The sequence below is a fragment of the Nuphar pumila genome, chromosome 16 (assembly GCF_984573655.1).
Source record: "Nuphar pumila chromosome 16, dmNupPumi1.hap1.1, whole genome shotgun sequence".
Lineage (NCBI taxonomy): Eukaryota > Viridiplantae > Streptophyta > Magnoliopsida > Nymphaeales > Nymphaeaceae > Nuphar > Nuphar pumila.
Genome location: NC_143264.1, coordinates 6,426,562 through 6,441,357, shown reverse-complemented (window position 1 = coordinate 6,441,357; position 14,796 = coordinate 6,426,562). Strand labels below are relative to the sequence as shown.

General features: G+C 36.0%; 1 protein-coding gene across 1 annotated transcript in view; it reads left to right on the top strand.

Annotated features, from left to right (window-relative positions):
- The first annotated feature begins 3,418 nt into the window (after window positions 1–3,418).
- LOC149812793 (alpha-mannosidase I MNS5-like) overlaps window positions 3,419–14,796 on the top strand; it is a 49,626-nt gene continuing 38,248 nt past the window's right edge. The window contains exons 1-6 of the mRNA XM_089990692.1: window positions 3,419–3,630; window positions 6,991–7,033; window positions 7,146–7,211; window positions 7,315–7,376; window positions 11,057–11,156; window positions 11,411–11,593. Of these exons, the coding sequence (XP_089846818.1) occupies window positions 3,482–3,630; window positions 6,991–7,033; window positions 7,146–7,211; window positions 7,315–7,376; window positions 11,057–11,156; window positions 11,411–11,593 (603 nt within the window). The 5' untranslated portion in view covers window positions 3,419–3,481. The remainder of the gene's footprint in view (window positions 3,631–6,990; window positions 7,034–7,145; window positions 7,212–7,314; window positions 7,377–11,056; window positions 11,157–11,410; window positions 11,594–14,796) is intronic.

Sequence of the window (14,796 nt, the reverse complement as noted above, 5' to 3'; positions counted from 1 at the left end):
AGTCGCACGTAGATCAAGTTTCCTGATATGCATATGGAAATAACCTAAATCTACCTCGACTTGAGGATTTTGATATCGTTTTGATAAATGATAATCTCCTAGAATACCCCCATTGGCTTTCAAAAACAAAATCATTATTTTTTTTTTAAAAACCAAGTTGTTTATCATCACTGTATACTATAAGACATGCGACATGCGACATGCTTGTATATTGATGAATGAGTTGACGTTTATTACAAATCTAATAGTGCAATAATGTACCATTCTATGAAAAAATCACATGCAAATTCGGGGATTATCTTCACAATCTATATACTTTATCAGTCTCAAGATCAGGGCACGGTGAATGAGTTACAATAATAACAAACTTAAGAGCCTACCCAGAAAGGATAGATGTTGTCTTCATGAGCGAAACACATACCAATTATGAAAAGACCACTTTAATGATAGAAAATTCATTAACTCATTCTTACATAATGCCTATCTAGAGAGGATAGGAGGTACAAACTTCAATGAACAAGTTGTTAACAACTATGCTCTATGAGTGACAATGACTTGGTGTCCCCAGTCATTGAAGTTGGGGGACAAAGCTATCAATTATTATCCTAAGTGGTAGATTCCATAATTTCAATAGAAGCTAAGATGCATCCTTGTTTATTTTAGTCTCTACGGATTTCTTTCTCGGTTGCTATACCATCCCCTTTGGATTGAACTTAGCTAGTCTTTCAGATTATCAATGTATATAAAATAATAAAACCCTGAATCATTTCAGTTGTTTCTACAATGATACACTAGTCTTTCATAGTATCAATGATATTTCTTATATCAATGTATACACTAGTCTTTCAGATTATCAATGATATTTCTTATTTTTTTGAGAGGGTCGGGCTAATTAAGATCTCATCACGTGTGTGAGGCAACAAATCACCAACTATATGTCAAACTTATAGGTCTATACCTCAGCTTCATGCCTTTATGTGCTGGACTTGTCTATACACTGGCTATGGTCCTCTACACGCTGAATTACCTACTTACACTCTAGTCTTGCCCCCCCCCCCCCCCCCCCCCCATCCTCCATACAAACAAATGCACATGAGTAATATGATGAACTATGTCAAACAATACTTGAACCGTTCTTAGGACAAGTGTGGGACAAAAGAGGTTTTGTTTTAGTTTTAGAGTCACTAATCTCATGTGAGATGGACTTCCCTACTGCAGTGCTGAGTTTTTGTAACATATGCAGATGTGTTTTGAATGTTATGTCATAACCTGGCTTGGTCATCCTTTGATTGCAAATTACGGACGCGAATCAAGGATGACTCGATGAACAAATAGTGAATCGTCTAATGAGTCGACAGATCAACGAAGGTTCTTCATGAACGCCCTCAACAGCTTGGCCACACAGTACAAAACCAAGTACAAAACCAACGAGCTTCTATATGATTCGAGAAATTCATAAAAAATAAGAAATATCACATATTTGTCATAGTTTCATAAATATTTAAGTACGATATTTGCGATATCTGGAGATTTGCAAATAACTTCATGTGAGAGTGTGCAATATACGAGAAAACATAAGCTATTTACGAAATTAGTGGTAAGTATTTCACATATAAATTTATGTGATTTTAAGATATATGCGAAAGTATATTATTTGCGAGTGATGTTTCACAAATATTTTTACGCTAAAATATTTATTATATGCAAAATAATATGATATTTGCGATTTTTGTGGTTTTAGTTTCAACAAGATTTCACAAATAAAATTTATGCGAGTTCATGAGGTCTAAATTCGTATAAAAAAACCTGCGCTTATGAATTTAAGTAGGTGTTGGACATAGCCCATGGATGATACAATTTTATCACAAAAATACATAAATTCATAGTTGTGAATAGTAAAAGTGTCTTAAAGATATCGGATATTTGTGATTTTGGACACCTGGAGAATATAAAAAATTGTAGGGTTTTAGGGAATCACGTCAAATTAGTGGTACGGTAATTTTTCATTGTAAATTTGCATCTTGTAAAAACCTGTTAATATCTGAATTCTCAAAAAGTTTGGATCCAATTATGTTATTTTACTCTAAACTTAGACATTAAGGGCTACTACATATGAAAAAGATCTGGATATGGCAACATCTCAAAACCTGAGACCATGATCAATTCATACCCGGATTCCAATTATGCTAGATCCAGTTAGATTAGAGTTCGTAATACACATTCGTAAATGGGCAGGGAATCCAACCCAATCTGATTTCCCTAATTGCATTTGGAGTTGAATGTAATAAGTTCCCACAGATCCAGATCCGATTAGATAAAACGGCTAATCGGACATGAGCTTTACATACATGTAAAATGGATTCAGATGTAGAACTCTTTTATCGAATTGGAATCTGATTACTAATCAGATGCTACTATCTTTATGTAATCCAACTAAATGAATCGGGATTGAGTCCCATCTCTGACCCAAGTCTGATCTGTTGGCATCTCTGTACTTGAAGTCTTTGATCAAAACTAAATCCGATTCATTTGAGTCCATAAACAGAAAATGCCTCCGCTATTTTTGAATAATTGAATCCACTCACTCATAGGGTCCATACCAAGCGATGTTAACGGTTCAGATTCGAATCAGACATAGTCAATACCAGTGTTGTCAGTATCGGTGCGTATGGACCTGAATCGGCCGATACGTATTATATCACTAAAATCGATGCGATACTTACCTGAATCGACTATTTTTTAATAAATGTAAAAAACAGCTTAAAATTAATTTTTAGCATTATTTTAATGGCTTTAACACGTGCCATGTTCTGATTGACATGTAATATTTTTAATTATTTTTTGGCCGTTTCAAAACGATTCACTTGAAAATCGGTATAAGCCGATTCACCTAAATCGTTGGCCAAACCATATAGTCCGAGACACCGACAACATTGGTCAATACCATGTCCTAATGGATTGGAATTTGGATGGTAAAAAGCTCATACCAGATCTGCTTCTTTATAAGTAAACGGATTCAGATATCCATCAAATTCAGATATTTGATGGATTCAATAGCAAAAGATACAAACGATATCTACATCCGACTATAATCGGATATGGTTTTGGCTTACCAAATGCAACTAAATGGAATCCAATCCTGTTTAATATGGGATAAAATCCTATTCGTCGGCATCCCTATCCATACCTTTTTTCTTTTAACACACTGGATATGGATATCCATAACATAACCCATCTCCGTGTCCCAATTCCCAATCCCCATCACCTAGTAAGCCACCGAGCCAAGTAACAGACTCGCCTGATTCATCTGAAAAGCCCATACGAATCGGAAACGCCTGAGTCGAAGTTGGATCCAAATTCCCAGATCCAAGCATAATCAGTCAGCATGGCCTTCTTCCTCTTTCGGGTTCCGTCCTTATCTGCTTCAGCTGAATCTCAGAGAAGGACACCATGAGAATTCTTTGCTAGCATCGATCAAAAAATGCCGCCGACAACGTTTTCTTGCAGATTCGGCAGATGGGTAGTCGTTTTTCTCTTGATTCTGGCCTCCCTCGTGGGGCCAGCCGCGCCCCGAGTCGACCTCCATGGTGCCTCTAAGAAGATGCGATTGAGGGAGGAGGTCAGAAAGATGTGAGTCTTTCGTTTCGTGGATCCTTTCTTTGAGTTCTTTCTTGTGTTTTCTTAAGTGGGTAGTCTTTAGTTTCCTTTGTTGGTATTTGACTTTTGAACCTTCCTGCTGTTTTGCTCCTTCATTCTATTGGAATTTGATTCCATGGAGCATTTTTCAATGAATAGATTTGTTTAATTTCTTTGTTGGTATTTCTTGAGATTCATAATTATGATATGCCCATGCTTCCCTGGTCATGTCTAGAGGCAATTCATTGAATTTCTCCCATGTTTTTCATGAAAATTTGATTTTTGTATTAGTTAACTTCCTTGGGCTTATGTATCCTATGTGTGTTCCATATGATTCTTAGTGTTTTTGGCTCTATGGAGTGTCATAACAGTAACGGCAGAAAGTTTTTCTACAAAGGTTTTATTGAATTGAAACAAAAGAGGGAAGCCTTTAGTACCCCCTTACGAGAAACGCCTGAAGAAAAGTCAGGAGCTTGCAATATAAGCAAGAATCAGGAGTAGAGTTGATCATAGAAGGTTTGTGTAAAACAGTGGACCTGCTTAAGCTCCAACTAGACTTCTGCCATATAATGCATTTCTGCAATGTTGAATATAGTCTTTTTAGATTACTTCTTTTATATATTGCCCTTTCTCTTGCTCGCATACGTCATTGGAGAAACTGAAGATTGAGTAGATTTTGTGAAGACACTGTACAAGTGCGCTGCATGATATGGCATGCATAGGTGAAATTGGAGGTTAAACCTGGGGATCATTGATTTTCTGTACATTCTCTTGCTAGTTTATGCCTCGCCAGCATGTCTTCCATGCTGAAAGCTACTTACACCTATAAAGAGAAAGGAACAGAGCATACTTAATTGCAATTTGTTGGAGGAACTTGTTCATCAACTGCACCTAGAAGGTTGACTGCTTTTTCGTATGTGAATTTAGTTTCTAATGTGGTGTCATCCAGCTAGCTCATATTTCAATTTGTGATCTTTTTCAGTAGCCTTCCCTCTTCAAGCTCAGAGTAACATATTGGTTATAGGTGCATTTGGTAGCCTTTCTTTTGACACAGACATCTAAACTTCCTAGTGCTATAAACGATTTATTGTTGAAGGAAACAATACCCCATGAGTTTAGTGTATTAATGGTGTCAATTCTATGTAGAGCACTTGCCTATACCCATTCACAAATATATGATATGATATCCATCTATAACCTAGTGATCAGAATATTCAATCAAAAATTTTCTATGGACAGGAAAGCATTTAAATTGATCAGGTAATATTGCTGTTTTTCGTGCCATGCCCTTTTAACCTTCATAGTTTTTCTTTCTATTTCTAAATGAGAAAATATGATCAAGTTCTTGTGGGCCAACACATGATCATCACGGTCTCCTTGTCCTCTGTATGTTGGAGTTTTCTCAGCTTGGTAAATTAGAGTATGTAATGGACTACTAGTAATGGTCCACAATCAAGAACCTTGTGGCTATAGGGTCATGTAATGAAGCTGTTTTTCAGCAGTACGGAGATAAATTGATTTAGCTACTTTAAGTGTTGCCCAATTCATATGGGTTGGAGGGAGCAAGGTGGAGAACAAGGTGCAACAAAAAATCAGCAGAGTATCTGTTGCTTGCGAGGAGGGTAACCCAGAGTTGCCAGTCGAGGAAGTGGAAGCAGGAAGTGATACGGGAAGCGAGGCACTTTCAAAATTTTAAGAAGCGGGAAGTGTGGGACGACTTAGAAGCGAACCAAGAGTCATCTCGGAACCGACCTAGGAAGCAAACTGGAAGCGAGGGGGAAGCGAAAAAGGGAAAAAAAATAAAAATACAAAAAAATTGAAAAAAAGGGGGAAACGTGCTTCCCAAATTTTTTTGCCCTTCCCTACTTCATGTGATGCTTCTGGTAACTCGGGGGTAACCCTCATTCAAATTGTTATTGCCTGCATTCCATTATACCTCATGTCTATTATACACTGCCAATGAAGATTGAACTGTGCTTAGGAGTTAGGATTAGAGTTGTCAATCGGGGAAGCGTGAGCGGAAAGTAGGAAGCGAGGCACTTTCAAAATTTTAGGAAGCGAGAAGCGCGGGATGACTTAGAAGCGAACCAGGAATCGTCTCGGAAGCGACCTAAAAAGCGAACTGGAAGCGACCTAGAAAGCGAGGAGGAAGCAAAAAAAGAGAAAAAAGTAAAAAAAAATAAAAAAAACATAAAAAAATGAAAAAATAAGGAGAAGCGAGGGGGAAGCGAGCTTTCCATTTATTCTCCTAAATTGGGAAGCATGCTCTTTGGGGAAGCGCGCTTCCCCATATGGTATGGCGCTTCAGTAACCCTGGTTAGGACACATTATGAGAGATTTTCTATGGAAGATAGGCGGACTGGTTGGTAGTAGGAACCTGGTTTCCTGGCAGATTCACACTTTCCATGTGAAACATGAACATTAAAAGACTCTCTCTACTCAGCAAAGCATTGTTTGCAAAATGGTGGTGATGCTTGGCAACAGAGCAGAAATAATGGTCGACACATCTCAAATCAAAATATGGACTTCAAGGCCCTGTATGGAGGTGGTTCCCAACTCAGCATGGAACAGAGCATCCACCGTCTGGAGAGGTCTAACCATAGTGTTTGAGGAATTCAGATTGTAGGACATTCAAGGGGAAACAGGCACAATTTGAAGTTTTGGACAACATATGGTTTGTTGAAGTGGCACTGTGCACACTTTTCCCCTTCCTGTATTGAGTTGCCAAGCATCCAGGCTGCATGTTGGTGCAATGCTCTGGTCTGAAGACAGCAGGTGGTTCCTCACTTTCAGGTAAGGGATTTAGGTGCTTTTTTTATCATTATCAATCTCTACTGTCTCATATATGTGGATGATTTGCCATAAAGGCTAGTATAGTTAATGGCTGGTTATGCTTGATCTTGGGCATGGTTACCAAACTTATCACAATTATGGACTGATGGGCTTTGGTTTGCTGCAGTGATGGTTTGTTAGTTGTTGGAAATCCTATTCTTTAGGGAAGGTCTTATTAGTGTTTCCAGTAATGTACCTTATATACTATACTATAGGTAGGATTTATGCACATATATCTGATGTTTGTATATACACATATACAGTTATCCACTTATCTGTTTACTACGTTGAACATTGGTTTCACAACTCCTAGACATGGAGAAACTGGTGTGCTAGAGATTCACATTTTGACAGACAATCATAATTGATAATTGAACCGTCGTTTTAATGAACTCAAAGAAACTTATTATGTAATGAATTTCACTAACTTGCAGCTATCATGGGTTACTTGTTAAACTTGGTTCTCATTGTTTCTGAAATTGAATTTTTTGGTCTGACACCTAATCTGTTTCTCATTTGCAGGTTTTATCATGCATATGACAATTATTTGATTCACGCATTTCCGGTTAGTTAACGTTTCCTCATAGATTATAGTAAGTGCATCATTAAATGGTTTTATTCTTATTCTAAAATTTTTACATTGTATATTATATGATGTGTTATTTATTGTTGTATAGCATGATGAGTTGAAGCCTCTCACAAAAAGTTTTACCGACTCTCTTAGTGAGCTTGGAAATTTAAAGGTTTTAATTGCTTCCCTTAAAGTTCTTGTCCTTCGTCTCTATTTGAAAACTATTGTCAGAGGCATTCTTCTCACGAAAACCATTTGATTTTTGTTGATTTTAGCTTGAGCATTTGCCTGCAAATTACAGTGGATCAGCTTTGACTCTCATAGAGTCGTTATCAAGGTATGTGCACTTTGTAATATTGGTGCTTATATTCTTAATGTGTTTTTCCTTTTTTCTCAACTGAGTGTGTCTTATTGGATCCAAGTCATGTTTTTTTTTTCTTCTCATTTTGTTATCTTAGTTTCTTTCATTTTGCTTCACAAGGTGGTTTTGATGAAAGACCCTTTCAGTTGATTAATATTGGAAGCACTGTCACCAATGTCAGCGATATTTTGAAAATATCACGAGAAACATTGATATTTTAAGGTAGCCAATATTAAAGGAATATCTTGCAATATTTTCAAAATATAGCTAGAAGACAAAATATCATGATAATATCACAATATTTTTTGGAAAATTTCTTTTTTTTTTTCATATTTTAAGTTTTAAATGTGCATTTCCTGTTTTTTTCTTTTATATTTTTAAAACCTTTGAAACTTGTTTCTTTATATTCTTTGGAACAAAACAATGCAAAACTTATTATTTTCTTATCTTTTTGGTTATTATTTATATTTTTTCAAAATTTTAAACTCATGAGATTTTCTCAAGATTTTTCAACTTTTGAAAACATCTCCGAGAAATACCCTCGATGAGATAATACCTTGAAATAGGTGATTATGATTGTAAGTGCTGCTCTATTGAGAAACTACGGTCCCCTAAAAGATAAATATGTTCTAACCATGGGTTTGATGATAAGAATAAACTCAACTTGACAACTGCTATGCCTATTTTGAAATGTTTGATGATTAACTTATAATGCAACAGAAGCATTTCCATAAATATTGAGAAAATTAATCTTCTTTTCCCTTTGATAACCTCTATTTTCATTGGTTTCTCTGTTTCTATATTGATTTTTATTCGCAATTTACAAATGAAAGTCAACTAAAAAGTAAAGAATAAGTGGAGTTCTCAACTGGAAAATGATCAAATCAGAAACTATTGAGTTAGGTAGTTGATCCAGCTTCATGAAAAATTTGAAAAAAAAGGAGAGAAATTAAAAACTAGAATCCGTTGGCGATTTGACTCTGCCTCTATGGAGGGAAAGAATCTGAGCTATTGCCAAAGACTCACATTGGCTCATTGAAAACTGAAAGCATGCTCACTAAATGCATAAATCAGTTGGGCTTGAGCATGGTTTGAGGCTTGTTATTTAAATACATGGAGCTCAAGCCCAGCTCTAAACTTGTTTGTAGCCCCTATTAGCTACTTAATAGCTCAATGTATTTAATTGTTTTATATTTTTCCCAAAAGAGCTACCTAGAAGGATCCATTTGTTTGCATTTACTCTTATCAAATATTCTTTATCTTTCTCTTTAAGAATTCTCGAGGGAACATATTGGTACGACCATACGCATGGACAAAAGTTAGATGAAACCCAGCATATCATAGGCCGAACGAGCCCACTTAATCAATTCCAGATATAAACATGTGCATTTAAGTCAACAAGCAGGATGTTGGTGTATGCTTTTAATCACATGTGCATGGATGACTGCCGTACTCACTAATTGTCAATTTCCAATCTACTCTTCCCTATGTGAGCATGTAAGATTTATTTTAGTAGTCGAATTCAGCAAGAAAATTTCTCTACCTAAATTTCAGTTGCCATATGTATAGAAAAACGACCATGAACTTTTTAAGTTGTACATGTATATATGTATGTATTCCCATACATATATATTTGTTTCATATATATATATATAATGATGTAATAGGTAATACCCTCTAGGGATATTTTCATCTTTTTGTAATAGATGCTGTTCGCTAGGGACAGTTTTGCTTTTTCTGTTTTTCTTATTTTATTTTTATTTCTCCTTTATTACATTGTAGGGGCTCTATGGTCATTGAGACCATAGAGTCATTGGGAGCCCCAACGGTCACATTTATGACCGTTGGGAGCTCCCATTGACTCGTATGGGAGCTCCCCAATGGCGTTAAGCCTTGGGTTCTTTTGTATATAATGGGACTACTTGTCCCTATTTTTCTCAATGCTTCTCTTAAGCATTTATGCTCTATAAAAATGAATATTTTTTATGTTTTATGTTTTTCTATTTAATTCTTTAATGTATTATATGCACTTAGTGGTTGTGTTGTTATCCCATAGTGGACTTGTGCTTATGCACATTGTGATTGTGATCTTGTAAGCCCTTAGTGACATTGGTTTGTGCTTATACACTTTTGTAATTGTGATCTTGTAAGCCTTCAGTGGTATTGTTTTTTTTATTTTTCGCTATTTCATTACATGGTATCAAAGTCAAGAAATTCTTTTTGGCATTTTGCCTTTTTTGGGTCTTGAGATTCTTTGGTTTGAGTTTGTGCTTCGTGAATGATTCATAATTGTTGTGTGGCTTGGATTCAGGGAAAATCTAGACCCGGTATGTATCTTATATATTTAAGTATTTATTGTGTTATCTATTTTATGCATTATGCATAAGGAAGCACTTATTTGCTTTATATATATATTTGTTTTCTTTTATTAAAAAAAACTTTAAATGTTTTTTTTTTAAATTATCATTGAACTTGTTTTTATAAGGGATTATTTGTTTAATCTTGTGAAATTAGATATATACATGTTTTTTTTAAAATCATATTTGAATCTTAATTTTTCAAAACTTGCTTTATTTGATACATGTATACAATCCTATATGCTTGAGCATGCATTGTTGGTATTTAGATGCTTTTACTTGAAGAAGTCATGATTATAAATGTCAAATCATGTTTGTATTTATCATTAAACTTTGTTTTGTTCTTTATTTGAAAAATTGTCATATATTTTAAAATAATTTGAGAGATTTTAAAATAATAGTGTTGTGTGTATTTCACAAATATGATCTTATGAAATTTTGCTTAAACTTATGTTTAATCTTTCTTGGTGCATTAAAAGTAGCATATGAAGTATTAAAAATTATGATCTAACTTATGAATAAATAATTTTTATGTTGATATTTGATCCTTGTGCACTTATGATTGCCTTACATGATGAATAAGATTGTTTATTCGTGCATAAGGTATTGAGCATAATTTATTATGGGAAGTTTTGTTTATTCGTGCATAAGGTATTGAGCATACTTTTTTATGGGAAGTCATTCACTTTAATAAATATCTTTTATAGTTCTTTTGTGGGACAGTAGTTATGATATCAGGTGTTTTTCTTGTTGGTCCTTTTTGTGGTATTTATGATTATATTATTTTTCTCTTGGCATGTTTTGCATGAGATTTAAATATTGTGTTGCATACTTAGTTTTTAATAAAATATTAAGTCGAGGATAGTGGATGGGTGTTATATATGTTTCCCTCATGGTTCACTTTAGTACTTGTCCATTATGCATACCCAACCCCATACTGAATGAATAGGGCCTAACAAACGAAGTATTGTTTTACTTGTGGAACCAGATCAAGGCAAAGCATGTATTGCTGTTAAACCATTGTGTTGAATATATTCCTAAATCTTCCTGTGTTTTAGATGCTTTCATGTTTAAAAAGTTGATGGAAGTTTATCTGTGTTTGGTAGAGTAGGAGAACACACTCATTTGTTTCTGTTGATTCTGGAATAAATGAATCAGTATCTTAGTTGACAATTTTAATACTCAGAAGGAACTAAATTTGCGCTTTCTTGACTGGAGTTGGAAGAGCATGTTGGGGTTGGCTTTTATATACTGAATGCATATTTTTTAATTCTGTTGCTTTCCTGAATGTTTCTGCAGTCTTGTTGTACTGGGCAATTACACAGAATTCGAAAGGGCTGTGCTTTGGCTTGGTGAGAACATTAACTTTGATGTTGATGCTCGTATAAGTCTGTTTGAGGTGTGTATCTGGATTTTCTCCTCACAATGTTGTGATTTAATCCACGTAGAACTGTAGACATATTAGGTGATGGTGATAATTATCTCTAGTCGTTTAACACTTTTAATCGGTGATATATATGTTGATTCTGTGCAAGTAGGAACTATATTGTGATATTGTGTCGTTTATTAATTTTAACTTCCCAATAGGAAATATTTTGAGGCATTGTGCTATTACTGGTTAGTAATTTTAACTTACTCATGAGATTTTTTCAGTGCAACATACGAGTTCTTGGTGGACTTGTCTCTGCCCACATCCTTGCAACCGATTATATGGATAAGATGGTCCAAGGAAAGTATGATAACCAATTATTACGTCTGGCTGCTGACTTAGGGGAACGTTTGCTGTCAGCATTCAATACTCCGACTGGCCTCCCATATGCATGGATTAATCTGAAGGTATATGATGAAGGCATTCCTAAGTTGAAGGGCTTCATTTGTGAGAGTATCTTTTATAAGTGAGCTTTAAAGTTTCACAGCTTGGTATAGAAAAGAGAAATATTATCTCAATGATGATATTGCTACAGTATATATGTGTACATTTTTCAAACAAACATGCCATTCATGAAGATTTCGTGAAAAATACTATGTGAAACTTTATGTGATGGAACTGCCAATGCTTGCCATATTATCAAATTGAACAAGAGTTCAACTGTCTAAAATGTATATTCTTCTCCATCATATGTATACTATTTTTATAACTTTTATAAGTTTGCCTTTTTTTTGACTTCTATTCTGGTTGTCTGTTTTTTCTTTTGTAGCACCTGGAAATGTTAATGGTTGAATAACCAGGTGTTTGCCATACACTAGACCACTTGATAGGATTTCTTTCTTGCCAAGCCTTTTGTAACGATGTTAACCTGAAATGGGGACCTCACAGTTGACTGATTTATTTGGTTATCTTCCCTGAAATGTTGTTAAAACAAACCAATGGATGGTTGAACCTTATGATGGAGCCAAAGAACCTTCTAGCTATGTTCTTCTCTTTGTATTATAGTATAACTACAATAATTCATGACTAAGAAGTGCAGGTCTTATCTCTTTGGCTTGGGAATATACTTGAGTGTTAGACCCCAAGTGCTATCCCTGCTGCACATACAAATAGGTTTTTCTTTTCCTTGTTCTTTAGCATCATTCATCTTCTGGGTATTCAGTATCGTAAGGAGCATGAATCAATTTTTGCCTGTTTATGCCAGAGTATAATTGTTAAAGCTGTTAAATTATGTATCGATATTTGTAATCTCATATATATTTATATTCATATATATATATAGATACATATACATATATACTATGTATATATGTATATCTATCTATCTATCTATCTATCTATCTATCTATCTATCTATCTATCTATATATATATATATATATATATATATATATTTTTTTTTTTTTTCTTATCCACCCAAAAGGGTATTTCTGTAAATTCCTGTTTTACGCATATTCCATTTTGGAATATGCTTGTAACTTTGCTTTTTCTTTTTCCTTTTCTTTTTTTCCTTTTTCCTTTTTTTCTTTTTTGCTCTTTTGTTTTTTGTGCCACATAGGGAGGCTCCCCAAAGAGTCGTTGGGGAGCCTCCAACGGTCACATATGTGACCGTTGGGGGCTCCCAACTACTCTCTTGGGAGCCCCCTATGTTGCTTCTTTGCTTCCTTATAAACAGGGGCTTCCCCCTCTTGTATTTCTCATGGCTTTGAGTCAAAGCCCAAGTGCTCAATAAAGTGATTCCAATATTTTTCATGCCTTTGTGCATTTGTGAGTTTTTGTGAGTTGTGCTTTTGTGCACAAGTGTTCTAAAGTGTTCCTATTGTGCATGTGTGCCGGGTTTATTATCAAGAATATTAAGGTCTTGATCTTAGTATCTTGTTTGGAGATACTTTTACAAAAGCAAGTGAAACTCTAGTTGTGAATGGTGACTCTTCAAGTAAGTTGAAGTATAAAATGCTCTGTTTTCCATCAAGTCAAGACAGAAATTAGACAATATGGATGACTAGGTTGCAAGGAACTATATGCATTTTCCCCTTTAACATCTCGTTATATTTGCAAAAAACCTGTTTGTTCTTTCAGATACCATGCTTTCATATTATTAAGAAATGCTGAGATAACTATGCAATGAAAAGGGATCATGAGGTAAAGAGAAGATAATTAAGAGTCATGCAAAGAATGGAAAGCAAAAAATTGGGGTGATACTGTATCATTCTTCTAGCAATGTAACTTAGGTGATGCCTTTAGCATTATCTAGACTTGAGATTGCTTAATCTGAATAATCCAGAATCAAATCTGTTATCTGCTATCATTATTATTCTAGACGGACTCTTTACCTAAATGGATCAGCCACTATCACTATGATTGTTGGTTCTTTTGTAGTGACTTTGTAGTTATTTTTGAGGGAAGCATTTGGACATGCCATCTAGTTTGTTGACTTTTTGTGGAAAGCCTTTTCAAAAGTATTTTTGCTTCTAGGTTGAGTTAACGTCCGTTTATTAGGCCATGGAAATCTTCTTCTTTGCAGTTGGTCAATGGTGAATGGTCTCCCTCTTGGGGAGTGTACCTAATACAGATTTCTGAAAGAATCTGGCTGTTCCGGGCCGATCTTTCGGAATAGGACATGTGCAGTGCAGAGCTCTAATGAGTGAAAAATGCATTGAGTGTAGGAACGCATGGTATGCGTTCACTTGATCGGTGACGTGCGGTGGTAGCACGACATGCAATAGGCATCGGTATCATCGTTAGTGCATCGCTGTGTGGCGGCATAGACGTGGAGCGTTGTTTGGTTAAGCAGTGCCAACGGATCAGAGGATGTTGCCTTTGGGGATTTGGTTAAAGATCTCTCGGCTTGCAAGAGTGTCCCACGCGTAGCAGTTGGACGCACGGGGGTGCATGTGGGTTAGTGATAATTCTCTTAGGAATCACCTTAGGTGGTTCCAACCGAGTATGGTGATTCGGGGCTAAGCGAGTGAATGCCTAAGCGTTGACGAATGAGTCTGGGTGGTGCTCTTCGTTATGGTGTTCAATCATCAACGGGTCTTCGGACTGGGGGCCGCAAGGTCTTGTTCCTTCGGTGGCGAGGTTTTGCTATGTCGTGCGCATGGAGCCACAATACACTTCATGACACGCAAGGCCATGGCAAAGTTTGTGCCTCTTTCAGAAGTAATAGCTGGTATGGGACGGCTATGCACTAAACGACATGGATTACATGGAATGCGCTTTTGGAAATGCGCTTGATCAGCTTCCGCTAGGCAGCTACGTAGGGCCAATGAAAATGATTCAGCACATGAAAAGATGTTGGTACGTGGCCTTTGGCCGTTAGGCTGGCCAGCTTGGCATGTCGTGGGTTTGCGAAGCATTCTATGCCTGTGATAGAGCGATAGAAAGGCTTACGACGGTAAGGAAAGACCGTCGCGCCGTGCTGGCTTATTGAAAAAAGTAAGCCCGTGACAAATTGACATCAGAGCAGAAAGATTCACAGAGATCTTGTTGTTCATTGTGTGCGACACTGTAGAGGACAACGATGGTTTATCTTGGTTACCCAAATTTTCGCAGTTGAAGTATGGTTGACCGAGTACAGAAGCAAGATATTGATAGGATGGTATGAGACA